This window comes from Ammospiza caudacuta, chromosome 6, assembly GCF_027887145.1.
Source record: "Ammospiza caudacuta isolate bAmmCau1 chromosome 6, bAmmCau1.pri, whole genome shotgun sequence".
NCBI classification, from domain to species: Eukaryota; Metazoa; Chordata; class Aves; order Passeriformes; family Passerellidae; genus Ammospiza; species Ammospiza caudacuta.
In genome coordinates, this window is record NC_080598.1 from 13,514,994 (window position 1) to 13,542,065 (window position 27,072).

At 49.0% G+C, this 27,072-nt stretch overlaps 1 protein-coding gene across 2 annotated transcripts; it reads right to left on the reverse strand.

Annotated features, from left to right (window-relative positions):
- Positions 1 to 26,773, reverse strand: CCDC9B (coiled-coil domain containing 9B). 2 transcript variants are annotated; one of them, XM_058807128.1, is made up of 14 exons: positions 26,553 to 26,773; positions 24,202 to 24,315; positions 23,701 to 23,805; positions 22,929 to 22,991; positions 22,378 to 22,542; positions 19,000 to 19,149; positions 13,121 to 13,195; positions 11,121 to 11,305; positions 9,695 to 9,756; positions 9,136 to 9,189; positions 8,605 to 8,710; positions 7,974 to 8,031; positions 6,797 to 7,609; positions 1 to 2,290 (listed from the first exon to the last, which is right to left on the reverse strand). In XM_058807128.1, exons 1-13 carry the CDS (start codon positions 26,571 to 26,573, stop codon positions 6,827 to 6,829), a joined length of 1,941 nt encoding a protein of 646 aa, XP_058663111.1. In that variant the 5' UTR covers positions 26,574 to 26,773; the 3' UTR covers positions 1 to 2,290; positions 6,797 to 6,826. The 2 variants fall into 2 exon arrangements, with proteins under 2 accessions (XP_058663111.1, XP_058663112.1); XM_058807129.1 differs by lacking the exon at positions 22,929 to 22,991.
- Between the last annotated feature and the right edge of the window lie 299 nt (positions 26,774 to 27,072).

Consider the following 27,072-nt stretch of genomic DNA (forward strand, 5'->3'; position numbering starts at 1 on the left):
TTTATTTCATATAAATAATCCCTCTACATCAGATTTGTCAACTTTTCAGTTTTTTCTCTCACCATAAAGAAGAAACAGCTAAGCCACAGTTGTCTGAAAAATCACAACCCAGGCACCAAACAAAGTGCATTGAGCAAAGTGTTAATGAGCAGGAAAAAATACACTTAGAACAGGCACAAGCTGTCCAGTCCCATTCCCAGAGCCTGGATCAGACTCAGTTCTTCCTGGGCATCATTACCTGCAAAGTCACTTGGAAGAAAGGAAAAAAAGGAGGGAATGGAGGACCAGTGATGGTTTTTCCTTGCAGAATGGAGTCTAGGGCAGTAAGGTTTTTTTATCTCTTCAACACAGTCCTGGACCAGGGCAATGTAAAATTCCTGCCTGGCCATGTGTCCAACTGTTCCTGGGGCACAACAGCTCTTGAGCTGAGCCTGTGTGTTCCATGGACCATGAGGCAAGCTGGCTCCTGGGAAATGCTGGTAATGACTCAGTCTGACTGGACTAAGAGCCAGGTCAGAGACCTGATGTACAAAATAATAACGAATTAAAAAACTAAACAATTGCAAGCAGGTTTTTGAGCCAGTCAGATAAGGAAAATCAGCCTTTAACAGTGATGGAGAAGCTCCAGGACCTGGAGCAGTTTTACAATCTTCTATTTATCTGTTTTATCTGTTGGATAAGTCCAAATAAACCCAGTCTGGGCTTTGGTGGGGTGGAGATGTTTCTACTGATAAAACACAAAAGCTGCATGCTCTGTTTCTTGATAATACCTGGTGTGATGCCAGTAAAGTCTCCTGAATTTGGCACATAGAGGAAATTCCCAGGCTTGTGCTTCATGATAGGTGTCACAGGTCTGAGTCACATGGGAAAACAAATGCTTGTCTGTGCAAATATTAGTTTATTAAAGCAGCATAGAGTATTTCAGTCCACATGTGCCAACCTGATCTCCAGGGCAGTCTGCCAGCCTGGTCAGCCAACGTCCTGCAGGATATTCCAGGCAGTCTCCACATATACCTGTCCCAGGGATGCTTACTCTGGCATCAGATTTTAGAGCATCCTTGAAGTGAGGGTCATGCCCACTCTGCCCTGTCATTCAGAAGTCACAAATTATGTTGTGTTATTCCTTGTGCCTTCTCCTTAACTGATAGCTGTATTCCAGCTGGGTCCTAGCTTGCTGTAACTGGAAAGCCAAGCAGCTAGAATTCCTGCATGTTTGTGCTTGTAAAGCTCCTCCAGATCCTCCATTTTAAAGGTATCTTTAAGGCCAGGTCAGAAGGTCTACAGAGCAGCTTAGAGAGGATTCCTGCTCTCTTAATGAAACACAAGGCTATGGAAGGCACAACCAGGAAGGTGAAAATGTTTAATACAAAGTCTTGGACCTCCAGCTCCAGTTTGGCCTGGGTCCTGCTGCCAACTGCTTTGGGCAGTGTGGTGGGGGAGGAAGATTATTGTGCTGTCCCCCTCCTTGCCGTGCTGCAGGGATGCCCAGTTATGCTTAGGAAGGGGGCACGGAGTTTGCTGGGTTATGCACACACCTGGTCACCCAAGCAGGCACCTTCCTTGGCACAAAGCACTGTCCTGATGTGCTCCTCAGCCTCTGAAAGGGGAGGACAGCTGGAGGCTCTTCAAGGAGGAGGTGCTGGCTTGATCTGTGCTTGTCAGAAGCGCTCCATCCATCCATCCATCCATCCATCCATCCATCCATCCATCCATCCAGCCTGCTCATGCCCTGCAGCCCCTGCCACTACCATACACCTCTGCCAACACTTCAACCACGTGCAAACCTCTAGTACAAGAGCTCTGAACACAACTTCTTCACCCACCTACTGAACTACACCCTAACACCTCACTCCTCTGCTTTGCCAGTCACCTCTTCCTGCTGTTCCAGTTGCTGGCACAGCCCCTGGCACGTGCCTCCAGCCTTTGGGGAAAAAACAGCGTGTGTTGCCCAGAAACCCAAGCCATAAGTTTAAAAAGAATTAGTCATTAAATAAAATAAAGTGCATCCAGTAGACATTTCCTTGGCTTGCCACGCAGCTGCAATATATGCCAAACAAACAGATAAGTGATGATGTTTTCTCTGTAGGGTGGGAGTGTGTGCACCCTTCCCTGGCCTTTGACACACAGATAGGGAAGGGGGATGCCAGAACTGTGAGTGGGTGCTGATGGGGACCCCACGTTGTGAATGGTGCTGAAGGGCACTGCACAGGGGCTGAAGCTGATTTCATAGAAGGTAAAAGAGTGAGGACAAGCTTGTGCTCCTCTTCTCCACTGCCTCCAGCACGTTATCCTGTGAAACAAGAGCAGAGACAGCCGCAGGATTATCAGTCTCCAGGGGACTGCTGAGCTGTAAATTAAAATGTCTGCTGATTCCACCCTGCCCTTCCTGCACGGCTGGGGCTGCTTGGGAGGCACCACTGGGGCATAACCCAGATACCTGCTGCCAAATCAGAACAGGAGCAGTGGAGGCTCTGCAGCCCAGGGGACGAGCTGACTGTACCAGTTTGGATTAAACACTCTCAGTCCTCCTCTGGGATACATCAACTTTACTCTTTCCTTATATCTCAGGAACAGCAATCCTGATGTGTTCTTGTGTGTGCTGGTTCAGCACCTGGAGCACCAAGAGAAGAGGCTGATTAGGCTGATTTCAGGTAGGGCTTTGTGATCCTTCCTGGTGAACCTGGCCTGGGTGTGCAGCACTTGTGAACCCCAAGGGCAGAGGCTGAATCAGCTTTTCCTAATGAAAAACTATCCTGTGAGTGGAGCCTGCTGTCCTAGAGCTGGTCCTAGACCCAGACATGCTGAATTTAACTGGGAAAGACAGAATTTTTATTCTTTTCTAGTTGCCAGATGCTTGGGTGCTGCTCATAATTGCTGAGCTGGCATTTTCCTGCATCCATGTTTAAATCCATAGATCTGCCTTTTGCTGATGCAGATTTCAGCACCCAAAGCTCTCAAGAAAGGTTGGGGAGAGGGATATAAAAAAGAAGAGATTAAATCCTCCAAAGGCAGGAGAGGTCACAGGAAACTTGGCTTGCATAAAAAAGAAACTTCTCAAGGAATCATCTAAAGACACAGCCACATGTATTTAATAAGGAACTGCACTGAAATCAGACCCGAGGTGCTGACACAACTGATGCTGTGTACAGCTGAGATGAGATTGTTGCTGGAGACTTAATTCCTTCTCCTGTCTGTGTGCAGCAGTGAGGGCTGGCTGTGTCCTGCTGCCCAGGGCTGCTCAGTGCTGTGGCAGCACACTGGGATTTAATGACACTGGGAAGGGCCAGAAGCAGACTGTCAGTCACACTTGGTGGTCCAGATATTGTAAAGTAATGTGGTTTATGAGTCTGAGCTGACTCCAGCACGAGTTCTTCTATTGTGGATCTATTTGATCACTGATGCTTTCAGAAGGCTCTGACTGTGTTTCAGTGCTGGGAGACAATTCCCTTTCCCGCTTTGCAGTACTATCCTTTCAATACAGACACCTTCTTCCCATGCATGAGTGAGTCTTTACAGCCAAGACACTGGTGGGCTTTAAAGTCATTACTTCTCATGGTAATTAGCCAGAGTGATTAGCCTTTCTCACATTTCCCACTGTATCCTCTTTCCCATACATAACTCCAGGGCCAGTGGGAGATGGAGCAGCTGTGGGCTGGCTGTGAGCTGGGGCTCAGGGCGGCAATGCCACCTTGTGCTGCCTGGGCTCTGCCACCAGAGTGGGAATTGTGTGGTGGCAGAATTCCCTCTGTGTGTCAGTGTCACAGGAAAGAATTGTCACAGATCACTGCTGTCTGTCTCACACCTCCCAGCCTGGCTGGCTGGGCGATGTCACTGGGATGGCCTTCACAGCCAAGCCAACAGCAGGTCCTTGTGGGACCTACTGGTCAGGCCCCATGTGATGGAGGGATGTGCAGAACTCCCTGAAGCTGCAGCTGAACATAACTAATGAAGGTCTGGGATAGCAGGAACAACTGTGGGATATGAGAGCAGCTCCATTCCTGGTGTTTGGAATGGCAGCAGCTCGCCCATCAGAGCCCTGAGTTATGTTTAGACATGTTAAGCTGCAGTAAGTGGCCCTCAGGATTCAGCCATGGTGAGCTTCCAAGTGCTCTGGAAGCCACCTTGTCCTAATTTTCCCGTATTTATTCCTGGGCTTCTCCAATACATTGGTCCCTGCCCCAGCATTGTGTTCTGGCTTGGATGTTTCTTCCCCTTTGCTGATGTTCACTACCCACATATCTACAGAGATCACAGTTCCACTGCTTTCTGCCTTCATTTTCCTGGACTAAACAACATTCCCTCAACAGCTCTGGGGCCTTCCCTGTGTGTCCCTAGTCTCTTGCACCATTCTCACAGAATCCCTGTGTTTTCCAATGTTAACACTCTCCTCCCATGTTGTGCCATGACTCTAGAGATATGGAGACAACTATGTCAAGTCCCACTCCCTGACTGCATAAAGACCGAGCTCTCCACTTAGGTGGTACTCAGAGGTGCTCTGGGAATTTAAAATGCCCATGGCATGAGGATGGGCTCCAGAGGGTGGTGTGGGCTGCAGGAAGGACCAGGGAAGCCAATGCTATTCAAGGCAAGCCCTTGACCCTGCCAATCCTAGGCCAACTCCCCAAACATACCAGCAGATGGTACCTTCCTGTCTCCTGAACCTCAAGGAAGCTGGTTGTCCTTCAGCAGCTCCACAGCTGTTTTGGGAAGTGCTGGTTTCTGCTTGTGCTGTTTCCTGCACCAGCCTTGGGCGCTGGTTTGCATCAGAGCCGACCTCTGCTGACCTCCTCCGTCCTGCAGCACTCAGGCCCTGCCTGCCCCACTCCTGTTTACGTCAGCCAGTGCTGCAAGGTCAGATTCCTGGAGCTGCTCTGGAAATCTACCCCCAGCTGCATTTTCTCTAAAGATGTTAAGATTAATTTTCTCAAGAGAATTCAGGGAAAAGCTTCTGTGGTTTTTGTGTATCGTTTACTTCTCTGGGACTTGTTGGACATTCTCCAGGGATTCCAGTCCTGCACTTCGAGTAAATATTTATTCCTTGTTATTTGAAGCGAAGGATGAAAGCCCCACCACACTCTCTGCACAGCATCTCCCACTGATTTGAAGGTGGTGGAGATTTTTAGTGCCATAAATAGACATTGGGAGGGGGAGCTGTGAAACCCACGTGGTGGCTGCACAGGGCTGCACTTGTGCAGGAAGGGATATGAGATCTGCATTTAATGTGAGTAGGACACGGGCCCCACGAGCCGGGCAAGGGGCCAGCACATCGTTATCACTGAGTACAGATGTTTCCAGCTGTTACACATACCTGCTGAGCTCTGAAGTGGACTCAGGGCCCTATTACCAAAACATGGGAATCTCCATCGCTGAGATGAAAATGGACTACTCTAATTTATCATTTCCTCTTAGTTGGTGTCTAATTAAAGTTATCCTGAGTATGCAAAGCAGTCATTAATTCCTCCATCCTCTAATTTGGTGGGAATTTTGGGAGATTGGAGAGGCGTGGCTGGACAGTAATCTCCCACTATGTCCATCCAGGTGTTTCATAACATACTCCTAAATGCTGTTGGAATTAATTTCCCTCACTTGAAGGAATTTTAGTTCAAACATAGAACCAGCTCCTGCTGGTTCCTGATGTTTTGTCTTTTTGAAGTCACTATGACGCTTGCACTTCTCCCTGCCATTTATATGGATTGGATTATAGGGAGAGTCTTTGTTAGCAGCTTAGCCACTTCATCCCTAAGCTCATTTGTACCTCTGGGGGGAATACCGAGCAACACCAGGGGACACATTGCTGTGTAGGGTCTGAAGAAAAGCTTCTGGAATCCGGGAAAGGCACTTGGTGGGGGGATCTGCCTGCCTGGCTCTGAGCAGCTCATTGCCTCCCGTGCCTACTTATGGAACAGAGCTGCTGCCTCTGTGCAGGAGAGAGGCACGAGTATCCTGAGAGCCACTCCCATGTTAGGCAAGCTGAACTGTGTTCTGGGAATACTCATCTCTGTTTAGTGTGATGTTCTGCTCTGTGGGACATTGCCTGGAAAAAGCACACCTTGCAAAGAGCCCCTACCCTCTCTCCTTTCCCCTTCCTCCTAATTTCTACCTTAACTTTGTGCTTGTCATCCATTGTTCCTTCTCCTGGCTTTGCATTTGCCTTTATGGAAGAAAAATTATTTGTTTGTGTGAAACCTGGAGCATTGCTCCATAACTGGCTCTGCTCTCCCTCCCTTCTGTTTGGTTCGTGGGCCTTTACACCAGGAATCATCTCACCCTGTGTATTTATACACTGCCCTGCACATCAGTGTTACCATGTGTAATTCAAAGTGTAGCACTCCCAGATCTTCTACTGGAAGAGAATCCCACATACAGTCAACCTTCTCTCGAGCTCTGCCCATGAGGTGGACCCCTGTGGCTTTGCAAGTGTTTTGGGGAAGGACCACACTGACCTCAAGTTGTGATCACCCCAGAGACAGAAATAAATTCATCCCACTGAGGTTATTCCTCCCATCCTTTCTAAGGTCATAGTTTCCCAGGAATAGATCAGTATGTGCCTTAACTAATGTGTGTCATCAACAAACTTCAGCAGCTCAGTTTTCTGTCTTAATTTTTGTCTGACTTTGCATTCCTTCCCCACCCACTGCAGGACAGGCCTTTGTGATCCATAGATTTAATTACCTTAGAGATCCATAGCACTGCTAATGAACATTTCTAAACAGTTATCTGGTGTGATGCCTTTGTACCTCAGAAAATGGAGTTGTGGCTCTGTACTATGGCTGAGAGCATTAATGTGATGACTCACCTTATGTCTCAGGCAAGCTGGGGCAATCTTCTAGTTGTGAGTGTCCCCACTGTCCTTGTCCTTGCAGTCCTCAGGCTGGTCCCCTTCCCCAGACTGGGATTTTGCCATGTCCTGCTCAGGCACAACAGCCTTGTCAGAGCTGGCTTTCCCTGGGGGCAAAGGCTCGTGGTGTTCAGTGCCTTCAGCATCTTCACTTCCTTTCAGTGCAAGTGCCTGTCCCTCAAGAACAGTGGTTTGGGTCACTTCTTCCCCTCCTTTTCTCACCAGCTGTCCTTGGTCTGCATCCAGCCTGTCTCCTGCTGCAGTGTCGAGCTTTCCTCCGTGGCTGTTGGAAGAGTTCTCAGAGGACTCCTGTTCCGAAGCTGGCTGCTTCTCCAACCCAGCTCCATCTACATTCGCTCCCACGGGCAGTGACAAGGTCTCCTCGCTGCCAGGCCTGGTGCCTTGCAGAGTGTTCTGTAGGCTGCTCTGTGAAGCAGTGCTGTCAGTGCTCTCCTTCTCCTGGGAGACGTCAGCAGTGCCAGGCTTCCCATTGGCATCTTCCCCAGCATTTTCCTTGCTTGGCGTGGGCCCTGGCTCTGAATCTCCAGCGCTGGCCACAGACACCTCTGTGCTGCAGCCCCTCACTCCCCTCTGCTCCTCCTTCTGGCCATTCTGGGCAGGCTGGACCTTCCCACTTCGCAGCCGCTGGGAGGAGGAGGCCCCGTGATCCTGGAGGCTTGGCTGCTTCCCCTTTTCCTCCAGCTCAGCTGTGCAGTTCTCTTCCACCCCCTCGTCACCTCTGCTCTTCTGCCTGTCCATACCAAGGCTCCTCTGAGAAACAAAGGACATATTAAGTTTAGCTTATTAAAATACCAGTATATCGTATTTCTAGTCTGTGATGGTTCTGAAAACCTGAGAAAAAAGGATGTAAAAGGATGTAGGTGGAGAAGTGTTCAGGGACCAGAATAGGTGAGGTGGTTGTGCTGACAGAGGGTCAGGGTAAGAAGTAACCAGGCCATGTGAGGAGTGTTAGTGGTGAGTACAGTTACCCAAAACCAGCTCTATTCCAGCTCTGGAATAGAATAGAGATTCCTTGGTCCCTTGCCAACCTTTCTTACTGCTGAAATTATCCAATATTCCTGATAGTGCATGTGTTTGCAAATCTCAGCTGCCAGCCTGCAACTTAGGAACTCACCTGGCCATCAAGGTCATCCTTCACAAGAGACATGTCCTCGCCTTCTTTTGCATCCCATCTGTCAAGAAAAAGTAATCAGAATTTAGGCCTTGAAGTTCTTAAAAAGCCAGTGTCCCTTGCCTGACACCCAGACAGGGATTTCTTCCAGGGCCATGTATTCCTTGTCTGAGCCTCTTGTCCACGCCTACCCAGAGACACTCATTTGAGATCACTAAATCTTAATGAACTGGTTGTTGTAATTCTAGTTGTAATGAACATATGAACTTCAATTGACAGAACAGACAGTTGAGTCAGACTAAGAAGACAGAGTTTGCTTGTGCTGATGCCTGCCAGAGTCTGGGCCTGCTTGCCTGACAGTGGCCAAGTGTCCCAGGTCTCCACGACAGCAATCACAGAGGCAGATATTGAAGGCTAAAATTACTTTGAAGTAGCTTGGAAGTCAGAGAGACTATTTACAAGGGCCTGCAGTGACAGGACAAGGGCCAATGGCTTCCCACTGACACAGGGAAGTGTTAGGTGGCATATGCTTCCATGTGAGTGTGATGAGGCCCTAGCACAGGTTGCCTCTTCATAACTAGGCAGGGAGTGAGGTGTGGATGTGCACACCATGGCAGTGCTGCCAGCTCCTCACCTTCTGGCTCTGCCTGTCAGTCTGTCCTTCCCCTTGGCTCGGCTGCTCACAGCAGGCACTGCCTTCGGCCCAGGGTCGCTCACATTGACTCCATGATGTCCTCCACCTAGAAAACAAGTTAGAATGCCATGCAAAAGCAGGCAGAAGCAGCTGATGGACCACTGAACAGGCCAACACCCTTGTAATCTTGGACAGGACCTCTGAGGTGGGAAGCCTTTGAAGCTGTGTGCATAATGTACATATATTTTCTAAAGTAATGAAGACAATAAAGATTTTAGGGTGTTTCTTTTGTGTTTTTTTTTTTAATTCCAAATTCCAATTCTAACTTTAAATCTTATTCCTTGGATACAGTCTTACTTGTGCTGTTCTTGGAAAACTTCTCCCCTGCACACAGCTATGAGAGCAGCCATGTGGTATGTTCCAAAAGGCTCTCCAAATCTGCAAGTGTCTGGAGAGAACATTCTCCCTGAGGGATATCAGAGGTGCTGGCATTTAGTGGGGTGACATAACACAATTCTGTGGTTTACTCACCTCTCCCATCCGCAGGAAAGGACCTGTGCTGGAATTTCCTTGCATTCCTTCCCCCTGCAAGGACACAACAAAGGAAGAACTAAAGTGAGTGAGGGTCTGTAATGGACAGGCAGAAAAAACCTGATGTTCAAATATGGTGTCATGAGGGAAAGCTTTGTTTTGCCAGTCCATCTCCTGAGAAACAGGAATCAGGATGGACTTATGCTTGTAAAGAAGCCAGCATGTGCCATAGGGATCAGAGATGATGTGCTCTGGAATAGGACTGCCTCTTAAAGGAGTGTGTGGGAAAGGAGGCGGGGCTGTGCCTCCACACTGTGTTGTACCAGCTTCCAGAAGCCACTGCTCTCCCTGGGAAGGTCCAAAGCTCTAGCACGCAGCTGCTCAAATCCCATCCCCCAAGCCCTCTGCCCAGCAGGGAGGGCTGAGCCCCCAGCTCAGAGGTGTTTGCCCAGGAAAGCAGAGCTTCACAGCTGACAGCCATGACAGCTGCTGTGGCACTGGGATGCGCACGATCAGCGTTCACTAGCATCAGGACAGAGTCTAGGTGTCCCTTGCCAACCTTTCTTACTGCTGGGATTATCCAAGGCTGGCTCCCCATCCTTAACAAAGTCCTCTTCAAACCTGCAGGTTAAAAACAGGCATTGTCAGACCTGACCATCCTCCTCCAGTGTGCAAAGTGTGGGCAGGAGCCCTTGGCACGATGCAAGCTCCGGCCTTTGGCCTTCTGCACTTGTCCCCAGGCAAACCTGTGCAGGTTTCTCAGCAGCAGCTGAAGCAGCATGTGCTAACTGAGGCTGTGAGGTAGTTCTACCCCAAAGAAGAACCTCTAAAACCTTTCATCAGTACCCATATGTATATATTGAATGTTATGAACCTCCTATAGATGTAGGGTGTACTCCACTCTGTAGATGTATAGATGTAGCTGTACTACACTCAAATGCAGCTTCCCAAGCTTCCAAATACAATCTGAAGTAGCTTCAGGATTTGTCATCTCAAATCAGACCATTTGGTTGGCTTCTAGCCCTGCTTGTTTTATATTATGGCTTTTCTCTTAAAAATGGATTTTTGGAAAAACAGTAGGGCTCAGGGCTGTCTTGACATCAACACTCAGCTCCCACTTCAGTCAATTCACCCCTAATTATTGGGGTCTCAGCGACTGAAAATTGATGTGTTTGATTCCATTCCTCAACCAAAGGACTGTCCCACCTACCTGTCCTGTGCAAACTGTTCTATCACCAAACCTTTGTAACAATCTAACTCCGCACCCTACCAGAAGCTTTTCCTGCTACAGGAGCCAAGTCATCCTCCAAAGCTCTCTAGCTGGTGTGACCCAGCTGAACCAGCACAGTCAGAGGGACAGTGATTAAGGCAGGGACGTGTCCGGCCCCATTCCCAGCTGTCCCACATTGCTGTGCTCAGCATTGTCCCTGTATGACACAGGTGGCCTTTTGAAGTGACCCCCTTGCCCTGCAATGCCTGAACAGGCTCAGTTTGCAGAGTGGGGAGGATTTAGGCATGCTGGGCTCTCCTGTGCTTAAAAAGGACAAAAAGGACAAAGGAGTGGGGGCAGTTAGAGAACCTATGGACTAGCAATGCAAGTTTGTCCACCCAGGTTTCTGGAAGAGCACCTGTACACTCCTGCCATTGGATCTGTTTGTGTGGAAATGGAAGCATCCTCCAGATGCAGACTGAACCTTGGTTCATGCTCCCCTCCCTCCTACAGTCCATATCCTGGTTGGACCAAAGGCAGGCAATCTTTGTCAGCACATGGTATCCCCTCTCAGGAGAGCTCATATTAGGAAGAAAACATGAGAATCACTCTGATACCAGATCCCACTTATGGGCATGCTCTGGGGAGGAAGAAGCAGCAGTGTGGATTTGGTCAGGCACATGACAGCATGGGATTCATAAGTATCTGCACAAGATCCCACCTCCAGCTTTAGGCCTGGTGCAGGCAAAGCACCCTGGGACAGGGAAGGACCTACATGTGCTCCGACTTCTCCACATCCCAAGCCCGTCGCCACTCGCCCTTGGCATTCTTGTGACGTGCCAGGCGCTCCAGGTCAATCTGCTCTCGCTCCCTCTTCCAGCGCATGTACTCCGAGCGCTCCCGGCCACTCATGGGGAAACTCGGGTCTCCAGGGCTCTTCTGGACTTGCTTCCCACCATCCTAGGGGAGGGAAAAGAGCTTCTGGTTAATAAAACTGTCTGAAACAGCTGCATTCAGGGTGCTTTGTACTGTCACCATCACAAATACTCAGGAATATTTGAAAACAACTTTGGACAAGGTCAGCTCCTTTCTCTGAAGTGCTGTGTACACACCAGGACTGTGCTTTACCCAAAGCCCAAATACACTGGGGCTTTTTGGCTCTACAGAAGGGAAACTGAGGCAGGAACCTTTGCTAAGGTTTACTTATGGCATAGAGTCAGTTCCTGGAGTGCTTACAATATCTCTCAACAGGGTCTGAATAATTAGACCCCCAACCTGAAGCCTTTGGGATACATAAATTGAAGTTATGCCTGTGAAGTCCTTTAAAGTGAGAAGGCAGGGAAGAAAGCCAGCCTTGTGTGACCACCAGGCATCCATGGGAGCCCACAGTCACAGAGCTGCAGCCAACCCTGTGCTCAAGAGCAGCATTCTCAGAGCAAAGGGGCTCTTTACCTTCACTGCTGTCAGGCTCCTGGTTTATCACTCCTCATGACAGACTGGTTAAGGGCTGACACTGCTCAAAAATTTAAAGCTTAATGGAAAGACAATTCAGAGCTGATGGAGCATGTGGGGGGGAAGTAGCCCAGCTGTCAGGTTAATGGATGAGGTGGAAGCAGGAGCTGACAGGCTGTGGTGTGTTGTCAAGCAACAGTGTGTAGGGAATAGCTTAGTGCTGAGCTGAGTCCTGGGGTGCTAATTACCAGCAGATAATTCATCACCTCATACACGTGTCCTTCCATGCCAGCCACCTTCACACCTTCCCCAAAGAGGAATTAACTCCTCAGCCCTGCACTGCGGGTGAGAGAAGCAGCAGGAAGAAGGGACTGAAAGCCCTGTTACCAAGGTGACTCACCTGCGTGGGCCGGAGCTGGGGTGGCACCAATTGCTCCTGCATTCCTCAGCTGGCAGGAGCTGGGGACCTGACACCGTGTCCCCAAGGAGGGAGAGATGAGGGGGTCCTGCCAGGATGGACCCTGATGCATCCATAAAGCCAAAAGCAAGGGAAGGACTGAGGCTGATGCCTGTGCTCCCTTTTGGGGAGAGGCAGAAATGGCTGGGGGCCCATGCAGCAGGAGGAGTCAGTCCCTCACCTCAATTACAGCGTAGCTGTGGTTAGCTGGACCACAGGCTATTGTGCTCCCCCTTCCTGCTCTGGGGGGCTCAGCTGGATTTAGTGTCTAAGAGCCCATCTGTGTCCTCCTAATGAATCACACTGAGGTGGGGTTATTCTATTTGTGCTCCATTAATTAAAGCATCTGCAGGCTCGAGGGAGCCAGCATGTCTCCAGGCTTTGCATTAAACAGTCAGTGGGAAGGCCTGTGCTTTAATTTACCTCCATCCTACTCAGCTCCTGCTGAAGTGAGGAGCTGTAGCTAATACAGCCTGAGCTTTTCAATCCACAAGGAAATGGTTTTGAGAGAGGAAACAGCCAAAACTGTGCTGCCACAGAGGTGAGCATGTTACCCTTCCTAACATCCCTATGGCTGTGTGAAGGGCTTGAGCAGCCATGACAAGGTGTGGAGGCAGGTCCTTGTCACCTTTCCAGTGCTGCTTGCTCCAGGTGTGTCAGCTGCTTAGCAAAGTTTTGTATGATGAGAGTGATGAACAGCAGGAGCCACATCAGAGCACAAGGCTGCTTCACACAATTACAGGATGGTTTGGGTCTCAAGAGACCTCAAAGGTCACCTTCCTTTAGGATTATGGTGGGAAGGCACATTCTACTGGTTTCCTCTTCCAAGACAAAGGTCCCCACAAAGGGACCTGGGTTCCACTCACCTTCCGGCTGTGCTCACTTTCTGGGCCTCTGTCACTCTCTGTTCTCCTCTTCTCTGCTGTTCTCCGCTCTTCTCCCTGCAAGAGAACAGACACAGGAATTACTTCAGGATTAAGCAAGGATTCCTTGCCGGGGAATCAGCACCTGAACCTATGCTGACCAGGACATGTAAGAACTTCTCAGAAAAGATCAGCAAAAGAGGAAGGATTTTTTCTGGGGCCCCAAATCAAACTGATGTAGAAAAAAAAAGTCAGAAAGCAAGGGGTGCATGAGAAAAGCATTCCCAGAGGTCGTTCCTTCTCCCAGGCTGGAAGCAGAGTGGTGTCCTGCATGGCCCTGTTTCTTTCCAAGGCAGACCAAGTTTCAGGTACTTTTACAGATTTGGGCCATTTTAGAATTCCATTGTACAAGATCTGGATAGCTACAAACAGGAGCTATCTGGTGCAGCTACAACCCAGCATGGTCAAACTAGGAGTGATTTCAGTCTCTGGCAAACATGGTATCCTTCTACCACAGTCCATCCCTGCTCCCATGGGGTTTACCCATGCTGCCACCAGACTGGCAAGCTCTACTGTGGTGCTGATATTCCCCAGCCTGGCAGGAGGTGACAATCAGCCTCTGTTTCTTAGTGAGCTACAGGCACCAAACACAGGCCAAGCCAGGGGTTCTCTGTCCCCACACATGATGAATAATTGAGATAGAGCCATGTCAGAGGCCAGGGTGAGATTGCAGTGGGTCTTAACAAAACAGTCTGCAGAGCATAAAGATCTTTTAGGAAAGGCTTTCTGCCTCTTTGGACAGCTACAGGGCTGGGGCTGTGGGGGGCTGAGCTTGTCCTGCTGCCATTTTGCAGTGCCAAGCAGAACTGAAACACAAAGAGGAACGTGGCAGCACAAACTGCCAGCTCAGCCCTTCCAGAAAGCAGCAGCGTGGTGAGGTCCAGCCCAGGCTGGAAACAGGACTTTTATTCCATGCATTCACCAGACACAGCTTTAGTTTTACAGGGAAAACTTGGGATATCAGTCTTGATACCTGCAGCTCTGCCCAATCTCCTAAGGCAACAAATGCTGCTGCAGCTTGTTCTCATGTATCCCATGGAATCATGCAGGGAATGAGCTGGGGACACATTTTTGGGGGATTGCCCACACATGCTAAGTCTGAGGCAGGTGGGAAGTGTGGCCATACAGTTCATGGACTGTCACTGCACTTGGTGCATGACAGCTTCACTGGTCTCACTTGTAGCTCCAGTACAGATGGAGGTTTGTTCAAACAGATACTTGGAAATAACAAGGAAAATTTTAGCTATATTGTCCTGGGATTTCTCTGCAAAGATTTGGGAAAAATGCAGATGGGTCTGCGCTCAGAGAAGCTGCCCCTCACCACATCCTGCCTGTTGCAAAAGGGGATATGGTGAAAGATGACACTGGGGATTTATTTCAAAATGTTGCTGTGAAAACTTTTATAACCAAAAATGCTCCCTCTGGACTCAAAATCACCTGCTCTGGCAGCCCTGTTTGAAGAACCCTGTAGTGAGAGATTGAATGGCTCTCTGAAGTCCCAAACTGAGCATTTACTGAGAGATCAAACAGCAGAAATCTGGAAACTTTGCTCTCCAGGGCCCTACATCCCAGTGGCTGTCCCATTTGGAATGGTCGCTCATCAGTGCCCACCACAAACCTGGGTCACAGAGACACTGCACAACCCTTCATCCTTTTACACCCTCACTGCAAGTCAGCTGCCTTTTGCCTCAGTCTGCTTCTATTTTTGCTTCTCAGAGGGCACTGTGGAAAATGGAGAAGACCACAAAAATGTAGTTCTTTTGTACCAGGACAGCGGGTCTGAGCTGTGCAGAGAACAGTCAGCTTGGCTCTTGCACTGGCTGAGGAGCAGAATTCCTGTTGTCCTGCTGTCCCAGAACTGCTCCTCCTGTTACCACACACCCAGGCCAAGAGGGAGCAAAACATGTTTTTCTTTTTCTTCTCCTCTCTGCCCCCAAAATTAAGAAAAATGACATGGACATTATCACATTATCATTCCTAGTGTAACTGTTCCTGCAGAGCAGGAGGAGGACACAAAAGCCTGAAGCAGTCAAGGAAGATTATGATTGTTTATCCTGAGGTTCCTGCCAAGATTTCTCAGTTTTTCAGTCCAGAGTGGCCCAGGGTGGGGCCCAAGGTGGGGCAGAGCCTGCTCCAAACCAGCCCTGGGATCCCAAATGCCTTTTGCCATTGGGTCTTTCTGACTCCCTGGCACACATATTCCCAGCTAATGTCACTGTGCAGTGGTGACAGTACTGATGCCATTATCCAGCCAAGTACTGGTTGGTACTAACAGTTCTCCAGAAGCTTTGACAGGCTTCCATATCTCTAGGCTAGTTCAACGCCTTCTTTTTTTAAAAATAAGGACAATCAGTTAAACAAACCCGTTGGTACCCACCTCTCCAGGCACGTGTCAGCACCACAACTGGCATTTCTTCTTGAAGAAATGAGGAGATTTTTGTAGAAGCTTAAAGCCATTTTTCTAGTGCTCAGATTCCCCACTGGGCAGGATTTTTTGAAACTAGTACATGAGAGGATTTTTTTATAACTCTTTTGAAAAATCTGCCTCCTTAATTGTGCTGCCTGAAGGGAGCTAAAGACTTTTCAGCCACCCTCTCTGCCTATTTTTCCCTCCCATCTGCAATGTAAAAGCAAGTGTTTCTCCTGCCACAGATTTGGTTCCTCTCCTCTGCAAGCACCAAGTCGGACTTCTCTGTGTTAGTCCCTGAAAGCAGTTTTTGTGTCTCTTGATTACAGTCATTTCTTATACACCATCCTGGGAAACTCTGTTAATAAAAGGACAATTTAAAAGCCCTGAAGCTCTATCAACTGCCCATTTAAAAGATGATTTGTAACCTGTTAATTAACCATTGTGCTCCACTGGTCCTGGGCTGCTGGCTCCCAGCTCTAATGTACTAATGAGTCTGAAACACCGCCAAAGTGGCTTTTTAGGGCTAAAAATGAAGGATTGTCTCCAGCCCTACATGCAGGAGAGCCCTGAGGCAGGTTTAGGGGCAGCCAGGCAGAGATGGGTCCCAGATGTGGCACTTCCAAGCCAGCAGCAGCACTGGAGGTCATGAAGCTGCAGCAGTAGAGCGATGGACTCTGCAAGGAGACAGGATAATTTGGTCCCTTCAGCCCTGTGGACTAACAGAGAGTGAAAGAGTCTTTCTGCTTATGGCACTGGAGCTGTCTCAGAAAAGGAGATCATGAAAGCATCTTTTTTCCCTTGCATTTCCTTTGGTAGCTCCTATCTCAGCTCTGCTGCAGTCTGGGACTGACAGCGTGGGGTTAGCCAGAAGCACCACGGGCAGCAAGAATGGGAGCAGGTTTCCTCTTTGGAGATTTTTTTGTTTTGTTTTGTTTTGTTAGTTTGGTCTTTTTTTCTTTATTGAATTTCATCAAGAATAAAAATAGAGAAAATGTGTGGTAATGAGGATGCCCATCAAATACTTTATTGGATAAATATGACACATGCACAGAGGAGGAAGCAAATTTGACAGGGGCCAGGCTACTGGAGGGGGAGTGATGGATGTGACTCTTTCTCCTAGGCCTTTGTGGGAACCCCAAAAGAGCAGGGAACCAGCTGGGGCACAAGGTAAAAAGGCCCAAAGGATGAACCATGCTGGGGTTAATGAGGGACTGAAAGTTAATCCTTGAATCAGGGGTCCCAGCTCAGGTCCAATCACATAGCTACCCAGTCACTGACACCCCACCAGGCTCCCCAGCAGCTGATTATTTGGGGATGAAAATGAAGTTTCTCTTTTAACAACTGATTAAAGGAGAGAAAAGAAAAAGTGGCAAGAAAATGGTGATTTCCATGGCAGAAGATTAGCAGGAGTGTGCCACTGGAACATGTGCTGCTCAACATGCTCATAAATGGTCTGGAAAAGGAGCTGAAGAGAGGGATGACAGTTTGCTGATGACATTAAATCATCCAGGGCAAAGAATGTAATTTGCCCGGAAAGAGCTGCGAAAGATCTCTTGACATTGAATGCCTGCATCATAAAATTACAGCTGAAATTCAATATCAGTAATAGAAAATAACTCACACAGAGAAAAATGTCCCTTCTTGTATACACACACACAGTAATGAGTCCTGAGCTATGATTAACAGTCGGGAATGAAATTTTGGTGTTACTGTGACTAGTTCTCTAAAAATGTTAGCTCAATTATTTAGGAAAAAAAAAAAAGCAAAGAAAATGCAAACTTGCTGGGAGAAGAATAGAGAACAAACCAGAACATTGTTATGTCACTGAGTACATCCTGGAGAGCTCACAGCTGGAATACCATGTGCAGTTCTGGTCTGCTTGTACTGAAAGAATATGGTAAAAATAACAAAAGCACAAATGGGGACAATGAGAATGATCAGAAATAAAGAACAGTCCTCAGCAGACAAGTCTAAATAGGGACAATCTCTTAAGTTACGTGAGATAGCTGAGGGAAGATGTGAAACAGGTCGATAAAATCATTTGTGCTTTGGGAAGTGCTGGGAATGATCTATTCACTACTTCCCCTGATGCAGGAACAGCACATGGAGCTGTCAGGGAACAAGGCTGAACAAGTCTGGGATTCCAAGCTTCCATGGTTCTATGGCTTTAGCCAGTGCAGCCTTAGGCCCACCCTCATATGCTCTGAATCTAGATGCTTTGAGGCCAGTATGAGCAAGGCATTGCCAAAACCACATACATGGATGCTAAGCCTCAAATTTCATATTCCATAATAAAACCAGATAAGAGATGACCTTCCAGGGCAGTCCATACACTTAAGAGACCACAGGATCTAAAGCCAACATCCAGGCACTCCTCCTGTTGCTCTATCCTAGTACAGCCCCAACCTTGATGACCTCAGAGACAAGTGTTTGAACAGGTCCAGCAGAGAGCAGAAGACACTTGCCTGGCACATTACAGAAGTACATTTGACAAGCTTAAGGGCAGAAACAACACAGTCAGGTCAATCCCATTACATCCAGGAATGCTGGTGATGATGTCTGTCATGGGGACTTCTGGGGTTACCAGTGGCTCAAGCAGGCAGCTCATTTGAGCTTTATGGCATTCAAAACACAGCTTGGCAGCCACAAGAAAGGAGCACCTGAACTCCTGGAGCCTAGGTAAGCCCTGGGGAGGAGGAGAAGCTGAAGATGAGTGTGGGTAGTAGCAGCAAATGGTTGGCACTATTCCAGAGAGGGGCTGCAGATGTCTCCCAGCATTCCTGGGTGGTTGGAAGCTACACCAAGTGTGTTTTCCTACACAGTCTCTGACCCTGTTTGCTGCAGGCATTCTTTCTTATCTGTGAAAGCTTCCAAAGACGAAAATAGCACATGCCTCTGTGTGTGTAAAGAGAAAGGTATTTGTAAAGAAGTATTTGAAATATGTTTCAAAGATTAACAAAGTTCAGCCAGTTCACTCAGCAGGTGATGGCCAGGCACAGCAGGATGTGGTTCAGAGGCAGATATAGCCCAGCTCTGTTAACGTTTAAGTGGTGCAGTGAGTCAGGAGGACACTGCTCCTGTTCCAGTCTGCGGTGTAGCTTCAAAGAAAAGCTGGTAAGAGACAAGGTGAGATTCATGCCCCATATCTAGCAGTGCTTTCATCAATCCTTCCAAAGCAGCATCTGTTGATGAACTCAGTGTGTTTAGGAGGCTTCTAGCTTTAGCTAGGATCACAGGGGAGGGAAAAGATTGTGACTTTCTTCTTTCACAGGGATGGAAGGCAGAGATAAGGAGATAAGCCGCCCTATTAACATAGAGTGTCTCCCAACATCCTGTGGCTAGGCTCTCCTCATGCCAGCAGAAGTGGATGCCATGGATAGGTTCCAGGCCCAGTCACTAGCACTGTACTTACCTTCTCCTTGTTGTCCATGGTGATGGCAATCTGCATCCTCCTTCCCCGTCGGAAAGCCACCAAATGGTCCATCTCCTCCTCGCTCAGCTCCGGCACTCGGCCCGGGCCAGGGAAGCTCTCGGCACGCTTCTCGCTGACGATCCTCTTGCCCTGGAAGGCACAGGCTCAGTTAAGGACACCCACATCAGCCCTCCTAGGAGAGTGGCCATCCCAAACTGCAAAGGATTTTAGCCTGGCAGAACAGAAAAGGAGCAGAACAGTCAGACCCCTTGGCTCATAAAGCTGCCACCCCACTGGAAGGGATCTGTGATATTACAGAGGTGTGTTTACCTGAGCACAACACCAGCATGGTGGGATTTACCCTGCTTAGATAATCTGTAGCATGAACACTGAAGGACGGTTTTATTTTAAGCTAGTGTCTGTGTCTTAGAAACAAATGTGAGGTTGTCCCCTCCCCATACAACATGTCCCAATAAAATGTGAGGCTACCTTAGAGCATAAGCCTAGAAGGTGGAGGAGAAGGAGAACAGTGGGGTTCATTCTCTTCAACCTTGTCCACATAGCAGTTACTCCCCTGAAATGTATTAGATTAGCATTTGATAATTCATCGATTCATAGTCATTGTGTGTTTGTATTTCTGGAATTATTTATTCAGCAGTGGAATACTTAAGAAACCTGATATATAAGCTCCTTGAGCAAGGGCAGTTTACCCTTCTCAGATATTATTTACAGCTGTCTGTATTAGTGTCATGATTTCACTACATGGATTTACATCTGTTTCTTATTTTGTTAATGATCTTTGTTGCTGGCTGATGTCCTGCCAGTGCCCTCAGCCATCAATTCCACAAAATGAGCACATCTTTTGTACAAAAAGATACTCATTCTTTTTCTCATTTAAAAGTATCATCTTTCAGGCCAGTCATGTGCCTTTTTATTTTTGCCTTACAAGGAAATGAGAGACTTAATAAGTCATATCCATCGTTATCTCTGATCTTTTTCTTTTCTCTTCATCCATATGAAGTCTGCTCAACTTCACCAGGGATGAAGGAACCTCAGCAGCTTCCCTCTCTAAAGGATAGTGCATTTTACTCTGTTTTCCACCCTGATCTTTCACATTTACTGGAGCCTTGATTTAAAAGGTACTCAAAATCTCCAAGGAAACTTTAGTGAAACTTGGGAACTTTGTTGCTACAAAATTGTTTTTAAAAACAAAAAGCACACCCAGACCTCTGTTTTGTAGGGAAGACATGCAATCAGGGCCTTTGCCATGACATGTGATACCAAGAAGCCTCACATTAACCTCATTTTCCCTCAGCTCTGCCAGGAGCGCAGATGTTAGCGAGGAGAGAGCCTTCCTGTTCACAAGCCTCCATCAGCATGACCTTTTTTACAGCTTCTCAGTCATCAGGCTTCCTAGCACATGATAAATGTTTTAGGAGACACTGGAGTATTTCCAGCAGCAGAACCTCAGTCTCTTGTTTATTCATCTTTCACATTTGTGTGATTTTGCTGTTTCAGCAGAGATAGTTCTTGAGTCAGCCTGATGCAGGGGAGAGGAGTGGTCTGGCTCTGCCTGTCCTGTCAGCCCCAGATAAACAGACATGGTGGGAACCTTGTTACATATTCCCTTGGGGATTTCTAGCTCTGCTTTTGGGTTCAGTAATTCTAGGCTGTACTGCTGAGGTGAGAGCCTGAACTGGAGACTGGCCTGGCTCTGCCCTACTCAGAGCACTTGTGTGAGGTGTTTGGCATTCTACTTAACATAATTTTTTTATTAAGAAAGTAAGCCCAGAGATGGTTTAGAAGGCAACAGCAAGCTATTAATCCACAAGTTGTACATCAAGCATTTATTCATCTTAAGTCAACAGCTGTTCCCTAGAGCTCTTCAGTGTTTAGGTGTTGATGGCTCATCCTTTAGACATGTAACAGGGTCACAGATACCTCTTGCCAGGGAGGTCTGGCACTGGGAGGATATTTGAAGGTGACTTCATCACTTGCTGTCTGAGAAAGTCTCTCATGAGACCCAACACAAAGAACCATGTGCCCAAACACCTCGAGCTCAACAGAAGCCTCAGAGAACATCACTGGATTACAGGGAGGTGACACCATCCCTGGGCTACTGGATGTTAAAAGGCATGGTGTGAAGGCTGGTGTGCTGACAAAGTCTTTAACCCTGCATTTATTGAGCAGATGGCAAGGAAGACTCAAAGGAAATACAGGAAGCAGCTATTTAACATAGATGTAGCAGCTAGACACATCCAGGCTGGGAGACCACCAGATTTTCTGTGTAACACCCTTTGCTCTCCCTCCCTTTACCACTCCTTCCCTCCCTTCTTCCCTCCCTTCCTCCCCATTTTGCTTCTGGCTAAGCTGCCTCGCCTGAAGGCACATTCTGCTCAATGTGTCTGCTGACATGTGTCTTCTTTCCTTGTTTCCTATTTTACAGTCTGGGTGATCTCTCAGCCTGCTTGTCCCACATTGGGAAATCCTGGTCCTTGGTGCCCCAGCTCCCAGAGTGAGAGATGTCATATGAGGAGAGCACCCATGCAGAGCCAAGAGGGACAGAGAGCAGGTCTACAGCCACAGCGCCTGGCAGAGCCAACTCCTCCTCTCCACAGGGCTTGTCCTGGGTCATTCCCTGCCTGACAGAGATCTGGGACTCTGGCACCAGCTCTTTAGCTTAGTCAGAACTACACCACTCCCCATACAGAGTCACTGTAAGGTGAGATGTGCCCATCTCATGCCTGAGGCATGCCCCAGATTGCAGAGGCAGTGTTAAAAATACTCATCCGGGGCATGCCAGGAAAAAGAACAGGGGAACAAAGGAAACTCCTGGACTTATGTCCATTTTGTGAAACTTTCCAGCTGGCTTTCCTTTGGGGCATCTCGCTTGACTATGATTTAGGTTATTGATGATTGGATGTGAGTGGTTTCCTGCACAGCCGAGGATCTCTGGTGCTGGGACCTTGCAGTGGTCACAGGAAGGATGGTGGTGCCTCATTCAGTCACACCAGTGTCACCAAGCAAGCCCCTCTTTCCAGGCACAGCAATACAGTTTACCACCAGACTGGCCCAGGAGGGCAATAAGTTGACTGATCCCTTAGAAAGGGAACTGGTTCCACCTGGCTGGGTGGAGGGTGTTGCTGAGGGGGCTAGCAAGGCCTGAGGGCTGATTCCTGGGAATCAAATATAGAGAGGGAAGCATGTGGTAGCTCTGAGGTTGTGCTGAATAACTGTGAAATGAGAGGAAACAAGCAGCAAGGAACTGCTCCCTTTGGATGTGACACGCTGGACAGAAAGCTCAAGTGAGAGGCAGAACAGAAGCTCCTTTGTAAGGCAAGAGGCTGCAGTGTGAGAGCAATCCTCTTCCCTACTCACCTTTGCTTTGTTGTCCATGGTAACAGCCAGCTGCACCCTCTTCCCCATCCTGAATGTGAACATATGATCTGCTTCCTCCTCCTCCTCCTCTTCCTCACTGGCAATGCCAAACCCAGGGCTTGTAGGACAGGGGTTTCCCCTTTTCTCACTCACCACCCTTTTGTCCTGGAAAATGAACCACTTCCATTAGCAAACCCAGAGCCTTGACTCAGGGATGTGATTCCCTTCCCCAAACACACGTGCACACAAGCGGGAAGGCAGCTACAGAACAGCCCTTGCCCCCAGGAAGTTCTCTGTGTCCGGCACACTGCTGTGACATTCCTGGGGAACAAGGGGCTTGTTGTCTGCTCAGCAGCAAAACCCACAAAGACAGCAGGGCTGAAAAATCCTTTGCACTTACAAATCTGACATTTCAGACTAAAATGCCAGAGTTATGGGAAAGAAATGCCATCCTCATCTCTTTCTGCAGCACACTGAGTTAGCTTGGGAAAGCCCAAGTCCTGCTGAAGGTGGCCTTGGAAGCCAAGTGGATGGCTGAGGGTGGTGCTCACCATCGAGAGGCCTGGGCTATCTTGTCCATAGTGTTCAGTCTGGGTAATTGCATCTTTCAGGTCCTGTATGAGAGAAAAATGTGTGCAGCAGCACCCCGAGAGAGGTGAGGGCCGTGGCCAGGGTGGGAGGAGAGCAATGCACTGGCCTGGATCCAACAACCCTGAATGCTGAAAGCAGGGTGGGCTGGCTCAGCAGGCTCTGCATGAGCTCTGGCAGAGAAGTTCACCAAGGGGTTAAGGCAGGACTGGCTTCCCAAGCCCCATGCTGCCAGGATGGGTGGACAGAGCTTATCAGATTTGATCCAATTAGGAAGGAAACCTGGGACTCACAGTCTCTGGCCCAGGGCCACTTGCTTTGCTCACTCCCAAAGCCTAAGGAGACCATAAGTTTTCCATGGCATTCTCAGAGGCACTCCTGATGCCTCCAGTGACACACACACACACCTGATATACTCTGCCTACATATTTGCAGTGATGCTGACACCTGGGACCTGTCAAGGGCCAAGTGTGCCTGTTCACACACCCAGTCATCTGCCAGTTATCTCTTTGTGCATGGGTAGAGGTGCCTGGGCATGGCTGGAAACATATGTGCAGCACCTAAAATCACTTTGATCACACATCTCTGCAGAACTCACACACACTTTTCAGGGCTTAGGATGTATTTCCTGTGCTCAAAGAACTTTGTTGTGGGTGGTCTCTCTCAGAAATGCCATTTTGCAGGAGCAGGACTGGAGTGAGAGCTGGCCCGTGGTGAAGGAGAGGCATCACTTACATTGTGAGCTTTGGTGATGGTAATAGTGAGTCCATCCTGCTTGGGCCTCCTGGAGGTAACAGCCATTCCCTCCTGTTCCGCTCGCTTTTTGTCCTCTTCTATTTCCTGAAACACAGATAGCCCTTATCACAAGCCTGTACCTGGATGTTGTTCATTTTCCTGTTTAATTCTGCTAAATGGACCCACCTCCACCTCTAAGAGGGAGTGGACCAACTTGTGTCCCAGTTATGGGATGCAGACAGAGGAAGGTGGCAGTGGGTAAGGAGATGCTGCAGCAGTGAGACAAGTGTCAGTGTCTGTTCTCTGAAGCAACTCAAGAATTGTAGTTAAAGGCTAAGGTAAAGCCTAAGCTAAAGGCAGAGCTCTACCCACCTTCTCTGAGTGTTTCCAATACAAACACGCTATCTAAGTAACACAGTCATTCTGACTGTGCTGACAATCTACACTGTGAGTTGAGGACCCCAGATCAGAGCTGGGGAAGGTAAAGACTTGCAGACTCACCTGGTACCTTCGTATCAGTGCTTCATTTTTTTTCCGCAAAGCCAAGATTTTCTTATCAAGTTCAACATCTTTCTGCTCTTTCTTCCTTAACACAGCATCATCCACAGCAGCATCCTAGAAACACAAGGAGCAAAGCTCTTCTCAGTCATTTTACCAACAGGATGAAGCCTGCTCCTTCTGTCTGGACAAGGTGGGAAGTGAAAGAGTCTTTCCCATCACTTCTCCCTGACTTTTCCTGACAGAATTCACATTTCCTTTTCTTACAATTTTTGTTCAGCAATGAGGTAGTTTGAGCAAAGCGCTGCTGCCCCACTTTGATGGCTGTCAGTGGGCTCCAGAGTTAACACCCTGCTTATCTGCATGCAGTACATGACCCTCACCTTCACGTGTTCTCAGGCACCTTGTCAGACATCAGTGAGGGAAAGGCAGCAGAACCTGCTCATGACACAGACCGCAGCTCCTGCACCATCCCATCCCCACAGGCATCCCTTGTGAGGGGTATCTGATCCTACAGCCCCTGCCAAGGGCTGCTTCACCAGGACACAGGGACACAGGCACACATCTGTGTCCTGGTGGGACAACGAGAACATTTAAACTGCCTCCACACATTCTTCTGCTGGACAATGGGATTTTGTCAAGATCTGTGGGAAACAAATGGCTTTTCCACTGCCATTCATCATCGGATATGCGACAGGTGAGCAGATTGCCTTTGTGGGTGGATACAGTTCCATGGGCATTTTGCAATGCTGATTAAAGCCAAATTCGGTGTTTACCTGAACAGAAGCTGTTCTGGGAGCACTAAATTGGCAGGTTCACTGTTTACTGAGCTCTGGGGTGTTGGCTGCTGAGGGTGGGATCAAAGTGGTGCATGCCCTCAAACACACCCCTTTCATCTTCAGATTCTTTTGAAGGAGAACTGGCAGAGCTGCCGGCTTGAGAAAAAATTTAAAATTCCTGCAGAGGTTTTATTCGTGCTCTTCTCTTTTTAAGGCAAAAAATGGAAAAGGCCTGTCAGGCTGTCCTCCCTCTGCCCATTTGTCAGCATTTTGTCTACACTGCAAGACGGCTGGTATTGGGGGGGAGGGAGTCTTTCCATTTCCAGCTGGAAACAAGTCACTGGAAGGAAAGTTTGCTGGTGTTCAGCACTTCTCCTTCCCTTTATTAACGAAGCCATTATGGTGTTTCTCCGTGCACAACCTGTTTCAGCGAATGCTGGGAAGCTGTGGGCGGGAGGGGTCGCTGACCCGCACACCCGGGCCCCGCGGCCGAAGCGCCGGGCAGCGTGTGGAGCCCACGCTCAGCTCCCAGGGGCTCACCCATTGTACACTTCAGCCCAGTCAGCATTTGCTCGTCAGCTGCCGCTCCGAGCCAGCCGATAACAGGGGGCCGGGCCCTGTCCTCCCTTTCTGGAACGAACCCGCTGCTCCAGCCCGTGCTGGAGCTGATGCTCAGGATGGAAAGTGGCTCCACCGTGCCCTCCCCAGAGTAAAGCTCTTCCGGGGAGCCAAGGTGCCCGTATGTCACCGCGACAGAGTTATAAATGGTTTTGGCAGAATAAACGTGCGATGGCTTTGAATCAGCAATCAGCTGAACCCAAAGCCTCCGCGAGAGCAGGGCACAGCCACGGAACGAGAGGCCTCATTCTATTGCAAATTCAAATGTCACAAAAGGAGAAAATTGAAAGCTATCGGCTTTAGGCTTCAGTTAAATGACGACATCCCGTTGTGTGACAGCCCCTCTCCTAAGTGGCACACACACTGGCTACGCAGCTCCTTGGGGGCTGGAGGGACACCTCGCTCCAGACTGTCTCTGCGTGCAGTGTTTTCCCATACACTTCTACGATCGCCTGCTTCCACAGCCAGACCTCGGAGACAGCGGGGTTGGGAAAGTGTGAATGGCGGGGAAGGGGGGGAGGGAAAGGGGACAGGAGCGGCCCGTACTAACGCTCTTCTGTGTAAGCAAATGTATCCGCTCTTTTTAAGAAATATCCTCTTCCTTGACAGCTGCAGCTGAAGCCCTCACCAGCACAGGCACCATCTAGCACTGCCTGCATTTCTGTTTGTTATCTGCCTCCCGGGAGACACCTTATTCTGAGGCAGCCACCACAACCTGCCCCGGCGAGGGATGTAAACCCCAGCACCCAAAATGCGCTCCCCCCAGCACCCCTCCCGCGGTGCGGTACGGCTTGTTTGCTCCCCGTGCCTGCTGGCAGCCAGGCGAGGCAAGAAAACAAAGCGACAGCCGCCGAAAGGCCACCCTGAAGGAAGCGAGTGCAAATCCTTGCGTGGCCTTTTGGGGTGAGGGACCCCAGCGCCCCCGCCCCTCCCAGGCCCCGCGCAGGCAGCACTCACAGCTCGGTGCATGTTGGACATCGGCGGCGGAGCCCGGCGGATTCCAGAGCAGAGCTAAAAGAGGAGAGCCATCAGACGGCCTTTCTCAGCACTGGTTGCACAGCATACAAGATCATGTTTTGATTACAAAAGCCTCGTCTGGGCTCCCAGCCAAGAGCACTGGCTGCCTAATATACCAAGCACAGACAGGGTTTGGAGTGCCTGTGTCCTCCTCTCCAATCTCACTCTCTTTTTAAAAGAAACACTCCCCCTTTTCCCCCCTCCTGACTCCTTTTAACTTCCTGATGCCACAAACCCTCGTTCAAAGTGGGAAAAGCCGGCTGAACAATGACGGATGGATCAGGCAAACAGCTTGGCTTCGCTGCGTGGCCATTCACGGGGTCGTGTTGTTTGTTATGCATGGCTGGCTCCACGCCTGGCGGGGCCGGGAAATATCTGGGGTCCTGCACGTCTTGTGAGCGTGAGTGTGTGCACGAGCCTTCATGGGAAAACATGGGTCAGATTTGCCTTTTTCTGTTCA

Bases quoted from the DNA above. Each gene is read 5' to 3' on its own strand.
- CCDC9B (XM_058807128.1), bottom strand. From the start codon at position 26,573: ATGTCCAACATGCACCGAGCT. The intron at 22,992-23,700 runs GTAAGTGATGCC...TCTCTCATACAG, and splicing joins CCATCACCAAAGCTCACAAT to GACCTGAAAGATGCAATTAC. The intron at 8,711-9,135 runs GTGAGTAAACCA...CTTGTTTTCTAG, and splicing joins CTTTCCTGCGGATGGGAGAG to GTGGAGGACATCATGGAGTC.